The sequence below is a fragment of the Cryptomeria japonica genome, chromosome 4 (genome assembly GCF_030272615.1).
Source record: "Cryptomeria japonica chromosome 4, Sugi_1.0, whole genome shotgun sequence".
In the NCBI taxonomy this organism is placed as follows: domain Eukaryota; kingdom Viridiplantae; phylum Streptophyta; class Pinopsida; order Cupressales; family Cupressaceae; genus Cryptomeria; species Cryptomeria japonica.
This window is the reverse complement of record NC_081408.1, coordinates 144,527,476-144,544,580: the sequence shown is the minus strand read 5'-3', so window position 1 is coordinate 144,544,580 and position 17,105 is coordinate 144,527,476. Positions and strand designations below refer to the sequence as shown.

At 37.8% G+C, this 17,105-nt stretch overlaps 1 protein-coding gene across 2 annotated transcripts in view; it reads right to left on the bottom strand.

Moving 5' to 3' along the window:
• LOC131074113 (ribonuclease J) overlaps nt 1-17,105 on the bottom strand; it is a 301,289-nt gene that overhangs the window by 180,009 nt on the left and 104,175 nt on the right. For both annotated transcript variants that reach the window (XM_058010661.2, XM_058010662.2), the window contains exon 8: nt 164-346. In XM_058010661.2, the coding sequence (XP_057866644.2) occupies nt 164-346 (183 nt within the window). The remainder of the gene's footprint in view (nt 1-163; nt 347-17,105) is intronic.

The following is a 17,105-nucleotide window of genomic DNA, read 5'->3' as shown; positions in this document are numbered from 1 at the left end:
ATTCAACATCCAATAATGAAGCTTGACAGGTTACAAATGTAGAAGATCATTAAAATGTATATAGCATATGATACTATCGCTAACTTTCTTTCCAGAGAGAACCTTCTGTACCTGAAAGCCACGACATTTCAAGAATGTAAATTTTAAAAAATTATATTCCTACCAGTTTCCTGCCAGTCAGCTCAGCTGCAGCTTTCACACTGCCAATACGATGAATATTTGAGGCGAATTGTGTAGTAATAACTCTTCCCTTTGCAGAAGCAATCTTTCGCAATAATGCTTCTGCCACATCAGTTTCACTGGTAGTTCTTCCAGGTGAAAGAATGTTTGTGGAGTCGCTCATCATCTAACAACAGAACAAATTTCAGCAAGGACCATAACCTAACAACTATCAAGTACATTTGATATTTCAAGCACTATGATGGACCATGGGGAAGCTGATTAATTCCTGAGCTTGGTAAATAAAATAGCATTGCTATATTTCACCGAGACAGAGATTCAATAAATTATTACCCAAGAAGTATTCAATTATATTACACTCAAAACCTTGACCCTTGGAAAACAACCATCTATTCATTGGTTCAGCTAAGACACTGAATTATAGCTATTCTTTTTCATTTTTCATTAGATACCCTACTAATAAACAATTAGAAAATATTTCCAGAACTATATCCACAAAAGTATTCATCAAAATGAATATATTACAAATCTTAGAATGAAACTTTGATAGAACAAAATGTTATGTGAATTTCAGTTTAAATAATAACATGGCTTCTAGTTTGGGATTATGATTTGTCACTGTTATACCCCATTACGATTTTACTTTCAAGCTTCTTATGGAAAAGGATTTGCTAGGAAAATGGTCAGAGGTTATTCAGTAAACTAGAAATTGGAACCTTACTGGAATCTATTCAAGAGATTGATGTTAGGTATTTTCTAGGATAGTCTCAGTTGGTTTGTTGTGATTTGTTGGTAATCTCACGAGGGACTTACGTAATAGTTCGAGGAGTAAATCAATCTAAGGATTCTACTGGTTCCCAGACTTGTAACTTTCTTTTTTTTTTGAATGATTTTGCAATAAGCTATTTCCATTCCTAATTCCACTAAAACTTGGAAAAAAAAGGAAAAAGGATGAGGGTTTAGGAAGATAATTCTAATCCTAAGCTAATCCTATGAACTCTGGAGATAGAAATTGCAAAAGTGGAATTTAAACCAATTCTTGTTTCACCAAATTCAACTAATACACAAGAACAGTGCTATCTTCTAAGGTATTCAAAAGATTTCCGTATCACCTATATTCACCAAAATATTGAACAATGAATATAGTAATAGAAGTTAAGTTTTCATTTAGTGGTTCCGACTAACTTTGCAAAATAATTGAAAATCATTCAATTATAAAGAGTATGAACACATCAACTCCACATTAAGCAATATTATCAATCCTTAATTCAATCTATCAACTTGGAAATTAAATCTATTCTAATGAGAGCCAAGAAATCATGCTAACTTGCAAAAATGGACAAAGGTTCACCAAACTTCAATGACTTATGTCTATTACTTAAGAAGTATCACTACAACAATTTCTCCTAAATCTCTCCCTAACAAATGAAAAGAAGAGGGTTTATATAGAGGGCCCATTACATTCCAATGGCTCAAATTGATTTTGGAATCAATGGCCAAGATTTTACAATAAAGCCCTAATAAGTGTTTGTTACAACAAACTCCTTTTGGCCAATGAGAAAATTACAATATTTTGAATAACCAATGAGAAAATAGGAGCCATTTAATATCTTCCACTTGTTGAGTTTGGTTCATTGCACCTAGACATGTCTGTTGTGAACTTTTAACACATCGCCCCATTGCAAATGGGGACCCCTGGTTTTTTTTTGCATTTGAGGGTTCTAAGCTGCCAATCGTTGAGAGTTTGGAGTTAGAGTTTTTGAGGAATCATCAAGGTTAGTCAGGGATATCATCATCAAAATAGTGTTTGGACATCATCAAAGTGCTTAGAAGGTCCGAAGGACGAAAAACCACAACTACTTAGGGTTAATTCTGACACCTTTCTATTTTTGTGGGATTCTGCTTTTTTGCTTTTTGCTTTTTCATTTTTGGCATTTTTGGGACCAATCCGGGAAGCAGCTTTTTCATATGTTTTTTGCTTTTTCAGCTTTTTTGAAAGTTGAGCTAGGATTGGGTCATTCAGATCAAGGCAGTGGGTTTCTTGTCTTCAGAATCGAAAATTGACTTTTTGAAAGTTGAAAAACATCAAAAAATCATCCAAGTGTTCAATGGCAAAAAAGTTTCTAAATAGAGATGGACATGTCTTGGGCTAGTTCAAAGTTTGTCATAAATGGAGTTGGCCATGTCCAAGACATCATGAACTTCGTCGAGACATAAAGAAAATGTCCAAGAAAATGTCCAAAAAAATGTCCAAGGAAATATCCAAGAGAGTGTCCAAGAGATGGCATAAAACATTCGAAGTTTGCCAAGGTTAAATGTCCAAGAACATTCAAAGTCCACCCAAGGCTAAAATGGCTTGAGAATCACAAAGCCCGCCTTGACATTGAGAAGTTGCTAAATTGATCAAATTCTCCAACCTTATATCAATTTCGACTTGTCACTTTCACTTCATTCTTTCTCAAGATTGAAAATTAAAGAGCTCTCTCTCTCTCTCTCCCAAAGTCAAGGAAAGAAGGTTTTTGAAGATAAAGTAAATTTTCTGAGTAAAGGACAGAATTTACCGAGAAATTCTAGGACTGAAGGCAGATTTTCATCAAGAAATCTAGTCAAAAGTATAAATTTAGGTTCAGAATTTGAGTTATTGACTAAATTATTTCTTATTGCTGGACTTATTTTCACAAAATTTACTAAGTGTTGAGCCAACTTCTTCCATTTTTTCAGTGTGATTTTTCACAAAAATTTAGCTTTATGACAGGCTGAAGGTCAGATTTTATGGCAAAAGTCCAAAATCAGGGTTAAAACCTTAAGTTTTCTTGAAAGTAATGTTAAATTTTTATGTTTCTTGCAGGTTGATGACCACTCAGGAGGGACTCTCGAGAAAAGTCCAGATGAAGTTTGCTAGCAAAGGCTTGCGGCCTGAATCAAAAATTAATTCCAAATGGAAAAGGGTTGGAGACACCAACCTCGGCCATGTAGATTTCAAGGATTTTAAAAGAAGAATGTACGGGCTGGATGGACTCTTACCCACACCAATTGCTCGCCGAATGATGAGAAATGGCCTTGTCCAGGCAGCTAGATTTCCACCAGCAATAGAATGCACTGAGTTAATGGTTGAATGTGCAAGGAATTATAATAGCCAAGAAAGGCAGATCATTGCGCCGGACTGGAGAGTATTGGCTTATCTCAGAGAATCGGCCATCTAGGAGGTATTCAGGGTTCCAAATTACAACCGAACCTCATATAGAACCATAGAGGAGACCAAGAAAATTTATGAAGATCAGCTTGAGCCTTGTGTGATAATTGTCAACAAGTTGTGGCTGGAAAAGCCAAGACCCACCCTTAAGAAAGTGCCAAAGAAATTGCTTCACACTAACTTGAAGGAGGATTCTGGGGACATCATTTTGTTGTTGAATAGAGTTATGGGCAGCCTTCAAGGTGCACCATTTGAAACTTGGATGTACTACTTTATTGACGAGATCACCTCAGGAGTCAAAATGTTCAATTGGTCTCGAATAATCAGTGACAACCTAGATGAGCAGCTAAGAAATTTGGAAAAGACAAAGTCCTTTTACATGAGCTCTTACATTATCTACCTACTAACAAGAAACTACAGATACACAGGGCTGATTTGCAAAGGTGTAGTAGGTAATGGCGAGAATTAATTCAAGGCCTATGATTGTTGTCCATAGTTATAGCTTAGATAGAAGGCTCATTTCAAACGAGTGAATGATACATTTTTAATGGACATCACTAGGATAATGCATGGAGAAACTCATCAGAGGCTCACTTAGGAAGCCAAGGACTTGATAAGTAAGTATGGATCTTGGTTTATCCAATATCCGAGATTCACATATGTGAGAGTCCAAGGATTTACCGGATGTACTTATTGACTTCCGATTTATCCCACCAACCGAATGATATTGCTAGAAATTCTAAGGCAATTGGAAATGTAAGAGGGTTTTCAAAGAGCAAAAAAGAAGATTGCAATTTCCTTTCCATTCTTTATTGGAAAAATGGTTGAATCCCGCCCATCAGCACATGCAGCTGAAAGTACAAGATTGGAGATGCAGTGGTATCCATTCATTTTCTACTGATCCAGGGCTAATTTTGACCCTCACAATCACATTGGATTGGTGAATGGAGAGAAGTACAGGCACAGAATGGACCTCAAAGACTTTTGGGCAAATGTTGGAGACGAATTTGATGTCAGAAAAAGGCTATGGTCTAGATTACCTATGAGTTTGATCAAAACAACCGAGCTTTTCCGTGTACCTAACCAACTGGAGGATGCTGCAAAGTACACTCAGCCACGCTTTGACGAGAATAGGCCACTTCCTCCTGTGAGATGGTCAGAACCGGAACTTGCAGATTTAACCACCTTGTCAAGTATTCACAATGGTGGGTTGATCAATAGGTCCAAGAGCTGAAGCGAAAGAATATGGCTCTCATATATAACTTGATGGGCGTGATAGAATCATATTCTTTTAATGAAGGAGCATATCTCAAAATGTCGAGCCAATTGAAAGCATTAATTCCAGGAAAAGGAAGGAAGCAGTTGTGACTCTACAAAGTCAAAGGGGAAGAAAGTTGAAGAACCTGCTAAAAAGAGGCAGAAATAAGGCCCCTCCCATTCTACTACATCTAGGAATTTGGACAACCTAATGTTCTTGAAGATGAATCACTTGCCGAGATAAGGATTCCTTCTCTAATCCATGAGGAAAATATTGAGTCAATCCACCAAGAGGATCAAGAGGCCCCATCTGCTTCAAACACGGAGATACTTGAGTCAGAAAATGAGATGGATATTCTAGACGAGGAATTTCACGAGGGAATGATTTCCGCTCTTCGAGGAGTTCAAGATATTCCATGTGAGCAAAGTAATCAAGAAGAGGCAGGTATTGAACAACCTACAATTCTGATTGGTTCAAAGAAAGGTTGAAAATAAAAGCACCTATGGAAATTCAAGAAGAAGATGACACGACCGATTTCTTGGCCAGATTAGAAAAGGTGGCAATAAAGAAGACAACCAAGAAGTTTTCCACAATTCAAAGGGATGAAACAAGTTGTTGTTCAATCCAGATTGTTATGCTGAAAGTTGATAAGACAAAGGAAGACATTACTCCTCGGGAGTATGAAATCACCACTATCAACTTAGGACCAACCACAAACGGTCAAGAGGTTGAGTACCTAGACAATTCGATCACTTCCATGAAAGCAAGGTTGGATAAAGAAATAGGGAAGAAAAGAGAATACAAAAGGGAAATCGAGCGCCTGAAGAAGTATATTCAACACTTGACCAAGCCTCTTGATCAAAGTGATACATCTTTTCCTCCATTTTTTAATCTCTAGCCTGAATCAATTGGAGATTCTGAAGATGGGAAGGTGACAGCCAAGGAGGCCAAGGAATGGATGGTGAGCAACAATGAAGTAGCAGCCACTTTTGTGGGAAAGTTAATGTTGATGTATGGACAGACTTCCTTTTTGCTCTCCAGAATTGCGAACATGGAAGAATCATGGGACGACCTTCATGATGTTCAAGACAAAATAATCTCGTGCCTTAGGGTGTTGAAAGGAATTTCTAAGCAAGAATTAGTTGATGGAAAGATAATTGCAGCAAGGGCTGCATATGATTTCAACACATGGTACTGGGCATTGACTGCACGAAGCGAAATCCTGGAAAAGGTGAAGGCTAATGGTATCAAAGTTGAGGACCAGATTAGAGAAACTCATAACAGGATTTTCCTTGTAGCTGCTGATATGCTAGGGAAAGAAACTATTCGAGAAAATGATATGCAAGCAAAAACTCTAAAGCTCAAGACTCAAATGAATTTCTTTGCCATCACCGGAGCAATCCTGAAATTGAATTTGGCTAAAGCATTGAAATTCTTGTCCATCCAAGATGCCTTCGAGAAGCAAGAGTTGGAATGGGAGAATACTTTTGCCATGTATGCAAATGACTTGGACGGAATGGAATTCAGGGTGAATACGTTGCCACATGTCACGATGGAAGAGGCTAGCTCGATCATGTCTAGGTTCATCGAACATACTGCCACACAAGAAGATAAGGATGTACCTTCCTAGAAGATAGCTCCTCACGCCACTTGTCCTTCATGCATTTGTTCTTGTTGCTATTATGGGAAACACTAATTAGGGTAGTTGTGTCTTCATTTCAACCATTGATCTTTGATTGATCTCAGCCTTTCATTTGTTTTCAGAACTCTATATAAACTCCTCTTCTCTCATTTTATTAGAGAGAGATTTATGAGATTGTTTCTTAGAGCTGTTTTGATAATAAAAAGTTCATGTGCATTTGCTTTGAATCCTTATTTGTTATCATATGGTTGCATGGTTACATACATTCTCCAACTTACATTAAAATTTGATTTACAAAGTCGTTAGATGGATGTGTGATTTGATAGTGTTGATTGGTAGAATTATTGCTCATACTTTTGATGGATAAATGATTTTTGTTCATTGAGTAAAGTTAGTCCAAGCTTACCTTGTGGATGTTTAAACTCATGCCTTGAATAAATATTGTTCATTTTGATGGTATTGTTCATAGTAAATCATAAGTCCAACCTTTGAAGACTGCACCAACTTTGTGTAGTTGTCCCTAGTATGAGGAAACAAAGCATGGTTACTAGTTCTATCCAATCATTGTCATCTCTCAAGTTCTTAGAAATAGTATAGAATTTCAAAAGCCCTTTTCTTTTATCTTTTTGAAGTATAAATTGAGAAAATCCAAAAAAATAGGCAGAAAGTTTTCATTGTCTTTGAAATTTACAATTGCCCCTTGGATTACCAGCACACATAACCAAAAGAGTTATATTCAACACTAAAGTCGCTAGTTCGCAGTATAAACCTTGGAATTGCCATATGATCTTTCCAATCTTAGCATACGCCGTGATTTTACTCGGGAGGATAGAGTGTCTTTTGGGCATCTTTATTCTATGTTCGGTGTCATAAAACACACACCAACAATGCCTAACTTGGAACCCCTTGATTGGTTGATTGATGACTAGGATGCCACCTCAACTTGCCTTGTAGATTTGATTCCTCGTCATGAAGAAGTGTTGACACCTTAGGCAATATCTCTTGATACTCAACATTTCCAATTACTTATGTGATGAAGATGCTGGGACATATTCCCAAATTGCACCATCTTTGGATGATCAAGTCTTCGAACTTTGATTATCTCTTCTCGAAATGTCTTTCCTTCTTGATCATTCTTATATTTTACTCTCATATTTGTGAATTATCCTCCTTTATAATGCACTTCATCCTTAATCTATGCTTCAGTCTTGAATTCCTTTACTTGATGTAGGGGTACCTCTATGTTGCAATATTTCTCAACCAGGATCACCTCTTTGTACTAACTCCTATTCTTGGATTTCAAAAGGAAATTCAAGATTGTTAGAACATTTTCTTCATCTTCATTGTGTCTTGAACTTGTCACTCCTTGGTGTGGAATTTTTTTGTGTTCCCCATCATTCTAAAGTTTTCTTTATGTTTGAACTAATCCTCATCTTCACTTTGATCTTTTGCTTCTTGAACAATTGTCCATATTGACAAGTTCTTTCTATTGATTTTAGATTTCCAAAGGAAATCCAAGGTCAATGTAGAGTCTTTCATCTTTGCATGAGTTGGTCTTCTTGAATCTCTTGATGAAGTGTAAGGCCTTCTTTGTTCCATTCATCCTTGAACCTCATGAAAAATTCACTTTCACCAATTGAAGCTTCAAGTTCCACCTTTATCTAGCATAAGGAAATTTTCATTTGCAAGGCTAATTCCATGCTTGACAGAAATGTTAAACAATGCATCTCATTGTGTCCGCCAGTGTTATGAATTCTATGTTAGTGTGTTTTGTCATTGATGTCTTGATGTGACTCCATTTGGCAGAGTGCAAAGTTTCTGGTGATTGATCACTTTCTGTTTCTCAGAGTTTCACAAGTTGACAAGTGTGGCATTGTGATGTTCAATCCTTTGTGTTGCGGTTGACAGTGCTAGTTTGTAACTGTTTTCTGAGTGCTACTGAGGTTTGGTGAATGGTTTTTATTCTAGTTGTGTGTAGCCTCCTGGCTGTATTGATGTATGTAACACCTGTTACATTTGTCTTTTGTCGTTTTAAGATGCTCAACGGTAACGCCTTTGTTGCATTTGTCTACTTCCAGGACAGAGACGTTTCTCTGTGAACTACACAAAGCATGTATCTCAACTTTCTCTACGAACTATACAGAGTGCATTTGTATCGTCGACGTGCAACCGGTTGTTCTCACAATCAGGTGTTGGAGCAATGTCTTGTTCATAGGTTCTTCTGAATTCAGCTACGAGATGTGCACCCCAACATCTGTTCACAATACACTCTTCCTCAGACAAAGTCGGCATTCCAAACTGATATTTGACTTGGTTGATGGCCATTTCACATACTGAGCAAGTAAATTCAAGGTGAGATGCATTATGAATCCTACACCACAATGGTAGTAATATGCCCTCTAAATGCATTTCACCATTCAAAATAAGCTGACTCTCGATCATCCATAAGAAGCTTGAAAGAGGATCTTTGCTTTCTAGGATGCTGAAACTGCCTTCTTCTGCTTCTGTCCTGGGGACATCCCAAAAGAAGATTTTTCCCTGCGTTGCCGATTCCATCCTTGATAAGTATTTCAAGCAATGCATTTCATCATGTTCATCTGTCTCATGGATACGACATTGCCCTGGCCTTGCAAACTCAGACAAACGGCGTGGATGAAGTTGTGTATTTAATCTCCACCAAAGTTGAGGAAATTCAACTTGTTGCTCATCGTGAAACTGTTGTCGCTCCATTTGAGAAATCTTTCCTTTTTTGATTTTTTTTTTTTTTGATTTTTTTTTATTTTTTTTATTTTTTCACTTTTTTGGATTTTTTGGTTTTTTACTTTTTTGGATTTTCTGGAATAAGAGAGATCTCGAATATCTAAGATTCAACTTGAAAACTCAACTGGTTTCAGCTGCGCAAAGTGCTTCCTTTCTTCGCAAGTCCAATTGACAACTCAGTGATCACCTTCTTTCTCTGTACCACTTTCGTCAAGCATTGAGGATGGCTTTCCACTGATCTTCCTTGGATTCAAGAGTTCGCATTCGCTCACCTTTCTTCTGCTTCAATTTTGTTGAGTGTGAAGAGGGTAAAAAGCTCTGGATATCTTCTCTAAATATGACTTGATAAAATCTGGATTTCAGTTGCTCGGTGTTTATCGCGATCATGCCCTCCCTCTAGCGCCAATTCTGTTAATGGGTTTTTCATGCACATGCGAACACACAATAAAATACCATAAGTATCTTATCCTCTCTTGAACAAGGTTTCCCCGAATGCTGAAGATTTTGCCTAAGAATCAATCGAGGCAACTCCAAGGTTCTGGTATGTAGGGTCTCTACATGTGGATAAGCTCTTGTGGTGTGATGTGGTTTTGCTGGATTAACAAAGGGACTTACATTCGACTGCCTAAGCGTTTAATTGGCTGGAAATTGAATCGTATCTGCTAGCTGGAACATAAAGAAATGGCAAAAGATACAGGGTTTTGGAGAATCTAATCTAAGACCTAGAATGCAAGAAGATGGATAAACGACTACGTGGAGTCCTATTGGGTTGGGTCTCACCATCAAGTTAAACAATCCAACACCAACTCACTGCGATCTTCTAAGGGATGCTTCGAATATATTCAAATCGTACACGATCAGACACTGATCATCATTCAAGTTAATGCATGAACAATAGACGTGTAAAGACTTGAGATTAAGCTCATTCTATGCCAGTTGACCATGCAGAGCGCACTTATAATTAGCAAGAGGCTAGTGGTTTGGACTAGGCGGATTCCACGCGAGTGTATTCAATAACTTCATTCAATCTAATTATTTACCATCTAAAATGAAGATTCAACAAGAGACCATGCATATTGCAAAGAAACAACACACTTCACCATAACTTCAATGAAAATGGAGTGTATTTACAATCAAGGCAACAAATTATTGCCTTCTCCTCCTAATCTATTCTAATTGCTATTCTATTTTACTGACTATTAGCTATTCTAACCTCTATTAACCAACTATTCACTATTAACCAACTATTAACCTTTACAAATGAAGAGCCAAATCTTTATATAAAGAGCTCTTTACATTTCAATGGCTCAAATTGATTTACAATCAATGGCTAGGCTTACAAGATGAAAACCCTAATTAGGGTTTGTTACAACAAACTCCTTTAGCCAATGAGAAAATTTCATTTCAATGCTTGTGAACCAATAGATGTCAGAAGTAGGTACCTCGAAGTTTGTGCCATCACTGGTGAGTCAGGTACATTGAATCTGGACATGCTGATGCGGATCTTTCTGACTGGATGAACAGTGACTGGGATGCCACCTTATCTCTCATATGCTTGATGAATGATGTACCTCTCCTTGACTCTTTTGCATTATGGTGATAGGAAGTCATGGTCAAGTCACCTTCTTTAGTAGCTTTCTTTGTCTTGAAGTGTTTGTAAGATCCCTCTTTTCACATACTGTGGCTTCTCCATGTGGTAGAATGAGGTCCTTGAGGATATCTTGGTTTTTTACATGCAACTCTTTGAACACTTGAAGCCCTCCAATTTTAGCAACACCCTAGGTACCTTCTCATGCATCTAAGTATCCTTGATGATGATGAAACTTGAAGAGGTTGCCCTTGTCCTAGCCCGATCTTCCTCCATCTTGATTTTGTTGACCTGCAAAACAAACAAGAGATGATTAAGAATACATGATATATTCATTCTAACATGATATTTCTCACCTTAAATCATCAACAAGAACGCATTAAGATGAATTTCGCTCAGGACCCTTTGGAAGGGTCAGGAACGAAATTTGCATTTTACTCAACCTTCCTTCATAGAACTTCATCTCTCACCTTTACCTTATCAAGATCAAGTCACTTGCCTCCAAAATTGCTTAGAGATAGGTTTTGCTCAAGGACCTAGGCGAAACATTAGACCTCCTAGGAATTTCGCTCTGGACCCTCTGGAAGGGTCAAGAGTGAAATTTGCATTTTAGCTCAAATTTCATCATCTCTTTGCCTCAAATCATTTCTCAAGGCAAGAATATATCAATCTTCCCTCAACTACACCATAGGAACCAAGATCTTGTAATATCCCACTAATTTTTTTTTTGTTTTTTCAGGCCAATAGCAATTCATCCACAACAATTACCCATTAAGGTTAGAGTAATAAGCAAAACAACTAAAAGGAACCCTTCCACCTTTTGTTCACCGAGAGCCCAGACTGGGAGGGTGAGAGCATACGGTGTTCCGAGGATCGTCAGCATCAATAAACAAACTGAACATTACAACTGCATGGGCGGCAAGCCATCCCCTTCTGCTTATCCAGCAGGATAGAAACTAAACTTCTTGGTGGTGAACCGACCAAGGGAAAGATTACAAGAAATAGAAGTTCAATCACTCTACCGCGTATTTCAGCGGGAGGACATTACATTAACAATCACTCTACCGCATATTTCAGCGGGAGGACCAAAACATTGAACTTTATCACTCGACCACTTATTCAGCGGGAGGACATTACATTAAAACATCGCTCTACCGCATATTTCAGCGGGAGGACTATTTATCAAAGAAAACTGAATTACAAAACTGAGAAGGCGGCAAGCTAGCCTCTTCCACTTATGCAGTGGGAATTACAAATAAAAGCAGATAGAATGGGATGCTCAGTACTACTGAAACAATCCTTACAATATGGAGATGAGATGAGAAGATTAACTGCAGATTTCTACACAATACTGTAATTTTCTGTTACACTGCTCTGCAGGCTGAAAGTACAGTTCCAGCAGCCCATGAAAACATGAAAATACTCATAACTCACTCAATTTTTACCCGAATTGATTCAAATCAAGCCCAATCCCACCATACATCCAATACAATGACAACCAATCACAGCCACACCCCAAACAACCCTCTTTTTATTTTGCACGCATCCCAATGCAACCCAAAAAACCCACGCCTATACTAGGAATTTCGATTTTGCATAATTAAATCAATACTCAAACAAATGTGCCAAAAACTTACAAACTTATTTGCCAGTGCTGGGAAGGAAGATAGGAATAATACCCATAACTATCAGACGCTCCAGCAGAGAGATGTGAGCAAAAATGTGTTTCAGCCACATGCAAAACCAGCAAGTCCAGAATCGTTGCAACACCAAGATGTCTATGGCAAAGCTCTGAAAACGATAGAAGAATACAAGGCACAGCTAGCTACTATATTTCAAGTACGAAACCGGGTAGCACTAGGGAGACGCACTCCGAAGCCTCAAGTTCTGTCGCCAATCCGGCAACATAACATTACAGATTTTCAAGATGGTCCAAATGGGAACCCAAGCCTCATATTTATAACTTCATTCTTCAAATCCAAATGACATCCCTCCAAATTCCACGCTTGCATTTGAATTTCATTCCACTTTCATGTGGACCCAAGTGTAGCGCCCAACTTCCTAAGTCAAAAGTCACGCCCAAGAGAGGGGAGGACCCACGTTGGACACTTAGGCACAAAATGGCGATGTAAAGTGAAATAATATCCCTTTTTAAAAAACATTTCACATCCCATAAAATAATTGAATTTCGCCCAGACTTAGGATTAAACAGGCATTAATCTCAAATTTAATAAACCAGTAGCCAATAAATAGATTAATTAAATATTAACCTTAGGAAAGGAAATAATATTTAATTATGTTGCAAATATCTCCCGCACTGATTATTATCACCTCCAAGATGAAACTGAACCCAGACGACCACAAACTGCTGCAGAATTCAAACCCCTGACTACTGCCAAAAATAGAAATGTGCCACCCAGCCACTTACTAAAAATAGTAAGTCAAGAATTAATGCTCAGAAAAATATGATCATCGCATCCAGAGGCAAAGCAAGGAGTGTTTGGTCGGACAATGGCACCAAAACGGTCATCCCCTGACTTACTAAAAATAGTAAGTCCTCGTTTCATCGATGCTAGACACTGATTACTCATTCCACCTAGCCTACGGGTCTCAGGAATAGGCTAATGGACCTCTGAAAGAACATCAGTGAGAAGGGGACATTACAGATCTTAGTGTCAACAATGAGCAAAATAGAGGTTTTAGGAAATTTCGCTCTGGACCCTTTGGAAGGGTCAGGAGCGAAATTTGCATTCTTGGCTCAAATTCATCATTGCCTTCACCTCAATTCACTTCTTAAGGCAAGAATATATCAATCCCCCCTCAACCATGTCCTAGGAACAAAAACTTTGATTTGAACAAGGAGGAAATATGTGTTTTTAGGAGAATTCGCTCTGGACCCCTTGGAAGGGTCAGGAGCAAAATTCTTCCTAGGTGAAATTCTTCCTAGGCCCAATTTCTTCATCCATTTATCCTTTCTTTGTCTTGAATTTAACTTACTACACCTCCTCCCATCACCATCAAGTCAATTTGCTATCAAAACAAGGTTCATTTAGTGCACTGGGTGAAATTGAGAGTCTTCGTAAGGATTTCGCTCTGGACCCTTTGGAAGGGTCAAGAGCTTAGAAAAATTTCGCTCTAGACCCTTTGGAAGGGTCAGGAGCGAAATTTGCAATTATGCTCAAATCCTTCACTTTTCATCACTTCACTTTGTTTCACACATCAATACTCTCTCAACCACGCCATAGGGATAAGGTTTATGCGGCAAATTAGGACCAAGAAGGGAGATATAAGGAAATTCGCTCAGGACCCTTTGGAAGGGTCAGGAGCGAAATTTGACATGTTAGTCTCTCTGTCAAGATTCATATATGGAATATAACATTTAAGTATAAGAAGTTATATTCCATATATATTGTCAGGATATTTGAGAGTGTTTTCAAACCTCCAGGAGTTATAATGCAAAATCTAGTTTTTGGAGGATTCTTCAATTTTCCAGACTTAGTCAAATTTCAAGATCAAGATGACATTCCAGACTCCTTAAGGCGAGTTCGCTCTATCCTTGATGTAAGGGATAGAACCTAGGAGGACATTATGCATTCAACCAAGGTTTGGTTTAGCAACTTGAAGTGCGATCGGATAGTACACAAAAAATACCCTAGGAATGATTTAAATAACCCCTAATCACTCAATTGATCTAACCTCTTGAGGAGATCCACCTGACTCAATCCCTTCAATGCAAAGGCTAAGACACTAAAACGACTAACAAAAAAACCAAAAGGGCTAACCCCAGAAAGCAAAAAGTGGGGGTCCCCATTTGCAATGGGGTGATGTGTGAATACGTCACAACAGAGATGCAAATGGAAATAAGGCCTTCGAAAGTAATGCTAAAGCCATGAACGCAATATTATGTGGCCTATTTGAATCCAAGTTTTTAAAAGTCACGCGGTGTGAATCAGCACAAGCCATGTGGGAGAAACTTCCATAATGAATATGAAGGAGATGAGAAAGTAAAGAATGCAAAGCTTCAAACTCATAGAATGTTGTTTGAAAGTGTTAAAATGCGTGAGGAAGAAAGTATAGCAGCTTATTTCCTAAGAGTTGATGAAATTGTAAACTTTCTAAAGGGGTTATAAGAGAAGATTGAGGATAAGACTGTTGTCCCTAAAATATTAAGATCTCTTCCTCTTAGGTTTGATGGTAAAGTTTCAGCTATTGAAGAAATGGCTGATTTGTATAAGATGTCAGTAGACAAGTTGCATGATATCCTAGCAGTGTATGAAATGCGAACAAATATTGAGACTTCATCAAATAAAGAAATTGCGTTCAAAGCTTCAAAGAAAAGCGAGGACAAGGGACATGTATCTAGTGATAGCACAGAAGAAGGATCAGATTGTGAAGCAGCTCATTTTGTGAGAAAATTGAAAAGAGGCTTTGGTAAATACAAGGGCAAGCTACTCTTAAAGTGCTTCAACTATGGAAAGATAGGACATTTTGCATCAAAATGTCTATATGAGAAAGAAGAGGACAGCAGCAGTGAGAAGGAGTTTAAATATAAAATATAAGAATAAGAAGTTTGTAAAGAAAGGAAAGAAGTCACACAATTTCAAGAGAAGCTTTTATTCCAAAGAGGAAAGCTATTCATCAGTTGAAAGTGGAGAAGAGTCCTTGAATGGTGAAATCCTATTAATGGCATTGGAAGAGATTGTAACTGAAAATCAAGAAAAAGAAGATTATTTTGATGAAGAGGTTGAAGTTGATCCAGAACAAGAGCTTATCAGTGCTCTTAATGAGATCAAAAAGTTGAGAAAGAAAAATTAGAATTTAAAGATACAAATTCAGGAAGTAACAAAACAGCTGAGAAAACTCTTGCACTAGAAGCTGCTGAAAAAATGGTTGCTCATTTGAAAGTTCAGACTGCTGAAGCTAAGAAAATTGAAGATCTTAGAAGACAGCTTAAAGATAAAGAACAAAATTGTGAAAAGCTCGAAGTCGAAGTTTTTTCTTTGAGAAAGCTGGATAAATCTACAAGGTTGTTGAATCGAGAAAACACCTATCAAGAGAATAATATGTCTTTGGATGGTTTGTTGAACTCTCAAAAACAATCTCTTGATAAAAGCGGTGTTGGCCATGAAGAAGGTGAATGCTCAAAACAGCAGAAGCTAGATGCAGGTAATATGAGAAATTCAAACTCTAAAGGCAGAAACTATACCTTTAAAAGGTTTCCTAGTGCTGGACACACTCATATGGGCAGGTTTAATCACTCCTACTTTTATGGCTATTGCTTTACATGTAACTATTTTGGTCATAAAGCCATAAATTGTAGAATGTTTGATAGAAGTGGTTTTAGTTTTATGAATAGAAATTCATTTGCACCTCTGAATAACTATAATGTTATTTGTTATAAATGCAATAACTTTGCTCATACTGCGAAAGTATGTAAAAGTGGTTTGGCAGATTTCTCTAAGAAGAATGAAGCAAAAGGAAAAGAGAAGGAGAGCACTAAAGTGTGGAGGACAAAGGAAAAGCAAGGTACAAAAATGGACTTGGTTGTGCAAACTGTATTTCTTCCTCAGAATGAAAAAGACATCTTGTATGTTGACAATGGTTGTTCCAAACATATGGCTGGAGATAAGAGTAAATTCTTGACTCTTAAAAGAATGAATGGAGGTAAAGTTAGATTCTGTGGTAATTCTTCTGCAAGAGTTGCAGGTAAAGGCACACTTATTTTAAATAATGGTGAAACCAAGGTTGAAAATGTTTTGTATGTTAAGGGGCTAAAACATCATCTTTTAAGTGTTAGCCAGCTATGTGATCAAAGATATAATCTGGTTTTTAATTAGATTGTTGTGTTATTAGTAAGAATGAAAATCATGTTGCTGATGCAAGTAGAGCTACAAATAATTTGTATATGTTGCCGGTTAATTATGTCATATTGTAATTAGAATGTTAAGTGTGTTAAGGGTCGGTGGTTACCTGACGGTTGTCGGCAGTTGGCACCGAACAACCTGTACCGACACATATATATATGTACTTGGACTTCTATTTCAATACATATGATAGGCGAAAGGGAAACTATGTTTTGAATGTACTGGCATTTTGGAATCAATGAATACAGACATATGACTTCTTCTCACTTGGATCTTTGTGTACTGTTACATTTCCTATATATTTGTATTGTTATGCACTGAATGCACACACACCCCTCAAGGGCAAAACATCTGGCACCATTGCCAAATTAAACCTGGAATGATGGGAGCATACTGCATGGCACGACGATAATGGGACAACTATTGAGCGAGGGGACAAGTAGCAATCCCGAGGAAGAGCCGAAGGAGTTGTTTGAGGGAGAGAGGGCAGTGACAAGGGACTTCACCTGCATCTTACAAGCATCAATTGAAACTTACGAAAGAAGGGAAGCCACCACGGAAGATGTTCCTGAGAGCACCATGTGGAGTGCCCTTGGCGTAAGTCCAGTGGTGAACCGGTT